This window comes from Camelina sativa, chromosome 15 (assembly GCF_000633955.1).
Source record: "Camelina sativa cultivar DH55 chromosome 15, Cs, whole genome shotgun sequence".
NCBI classification, from domain to species: domain Eukaryota; kingdom Viridiplantae; phylum Streptophyta; class Magnoliopsida; order Brassicales; family Brassicaceae; genus Camelina; species Camelina sativa.
Genome location: NC_025699.1, coordinates 8,405,680 through 8,407,798, shown reverse-complemented (window position 1 = coordinate 8,407,798; position 2,119 = coordinate 8,405,680). Strand labels below are relative to the sequence as shown.

Below are 2,119 nucleotides of genomic sequence, written 5' to 3'. Positions count from 1 at the left end.
TACCTCAATAGAGTTTACAGAAGAAAATGAGTAGTACAAAAACTTTGGTGACTTGTTTCCTTGTAATAATACTTGCAGTTTCGTTGTCTAGCCATAACGTTTTGGTTTCAGGTATATTAAAGTTTGATTTAGTTATTTTGAAAATTAGTATTGATCACTTCATAAGTTGTATTTATATATATATATATATATATTCTAATGACCATGTTTTGTTATGACATCTATTTAAAAAATTCTATTATACAGACATATTATATAACTATCTTTTTATAAAAATGTTATATAAGATTAATACATTATCTCGATTATGTTTAATATACATGTGGACTTGTATAGATGCAGGGATAAATGATTTTTTTGACCATTGTGATACTCAGTGTGAGGGATATGTTGAATGTAAGAAGTATTGTATTAAAGCTGGATTCAGAACTGGAGAGTGTGGTTCGAGTTGTATTTTATGTCCTGTGAAATGTTGTTGCCAAAAGTAGTAGAAACTTATATATCCCCTCTTTCTCAAAATTGATGATCCTAGCGTTGCATTTATTTTCTCTAAGTTATAGGACTTATATCTTATTTTCAAAAATAAATGCAATGAAATAAGAAAATAATTTATTATAATACATATATTTCTCTTGAAATCTGTATATCATAAACGTATTCTTAATCATACGTAAGTAGCATTACAATGATGGACTTCATCAAAACTTTTTTTTCGTCCAAATAGAGTTGTATTTAATTTCTTAAATCATGTACATATAAATAAGGTTTTACTTTCTCGTTGTTGGCCCATTTAGCATTTAATTTCTAAAAAATAATATTTATCTTTAAATAAATAAAAATGTAATAATGTATATTAATCTATACTTTAAGTCCACACTTTATTACTAAATTGTAACTGAAATTACATTTGACTATTTTTTCATTCGTTTTCATTCAAATACGCTATAAATTATAATTGTAACTCCTCTAATTAAATTATTTTGGAAATGTTATTTCCATCCCTTCCTTGAAATCCTATAAATAACCATTCTCACATCATCATCCACCATATCTCAAATTCTATTAATATATATTTTGTTAGATATCTCAAATTCTGTGATTATATATTTTGTTAGATTTATTTTATATTTTGTTCAATTTTATTTATTTATTTATTTGTTTTTCTGTATTTCTTCCTTCCTTCTTTATCTTCTTATTATTTTTAATTTTCAATTACATATGTATAACAAAATATTTTAGAAATGTAACTTCTATCCCTTGAAAATCCTATAAATAACTATTCTCACATCATCATCCACCATATCTCAAATTCTAAATATTTTTTTTGTTTTGTTTATGTTCTTGCATGAGTTGATCAAAACTCATGGATGAGTGTGATTATATATTTTGCTAGATTTATCTTATATTTTTTCAATTTTATTTCTTTGTTTTTATGAATTTTTTCTTTCATTCTTTGTCTTCTTATTATTTTTGATTTTCAATTACATATGTACAATAAAATATTTTAGAAATGTAACTTCCATCCCTTAAAATTGTATAAATAACTATTCTCACATCATCATCCACCATATCTCAAATTCTAAATATTTTCTTTATTTTGTTTATGTTCTTGCATAGGTTCAAAACTCATGGTAAGAATGTGATTATATATTTTGTTAGATTTATCTTATATTTTGTTCAATTTTATTTCTTTGTTTTTATGTATTTCTTCCTTCCTTCTTTCTCTTCATATTATTTTCAATTTTCAGTTACATATGTGATATGTATAATAAAATTTTGTAGTACATTTAACGGCACCCATTCACCAATTCCGAACTTTTCACATTACATTTGTGTATATTTATTGATTAATATTTATGTAATAAAATAAAATAATATGAATAAAGAATCTAGCATTCCACATCTTAATGATGAGATGGACTTGGGTGTCTCCGAAAATATATGGATTTTTTTAGCCCATGAGTGGTAAGATGTTTCATAATTGTAAAGAATTAAAATAGGGTAATTAATGAAAATATTTTTAGACACAATTAAAAAATAAGCAAAATATAAGTAATATATAAGCAAAACATAAGTAAAATAAAAGAAAAACCTAAGAAAATACAAAAAAACATTAATA

General features: G+C 23.6%; 1 protein-coding gene across 1 annotated transcript; it reads left to right on the top strand.

The window, feature by feature from the left end:
• Nucleotides 1-552, top strand: LOC104746036 (defensin-like protein 46). Its single transcript, XM_010467418.1, has 2 exons — nt 1-111; nt 337-552. The coding sequence occupies exons 1-2, from the start codon at nt 27-29 to the stop codon at nt 486-488; spliced, it is 237 nt and encodes a 78-aa protein (XP_010465720.1). The 5' UTR covers nt 1-26; the 3' UTR covers nt 489-552.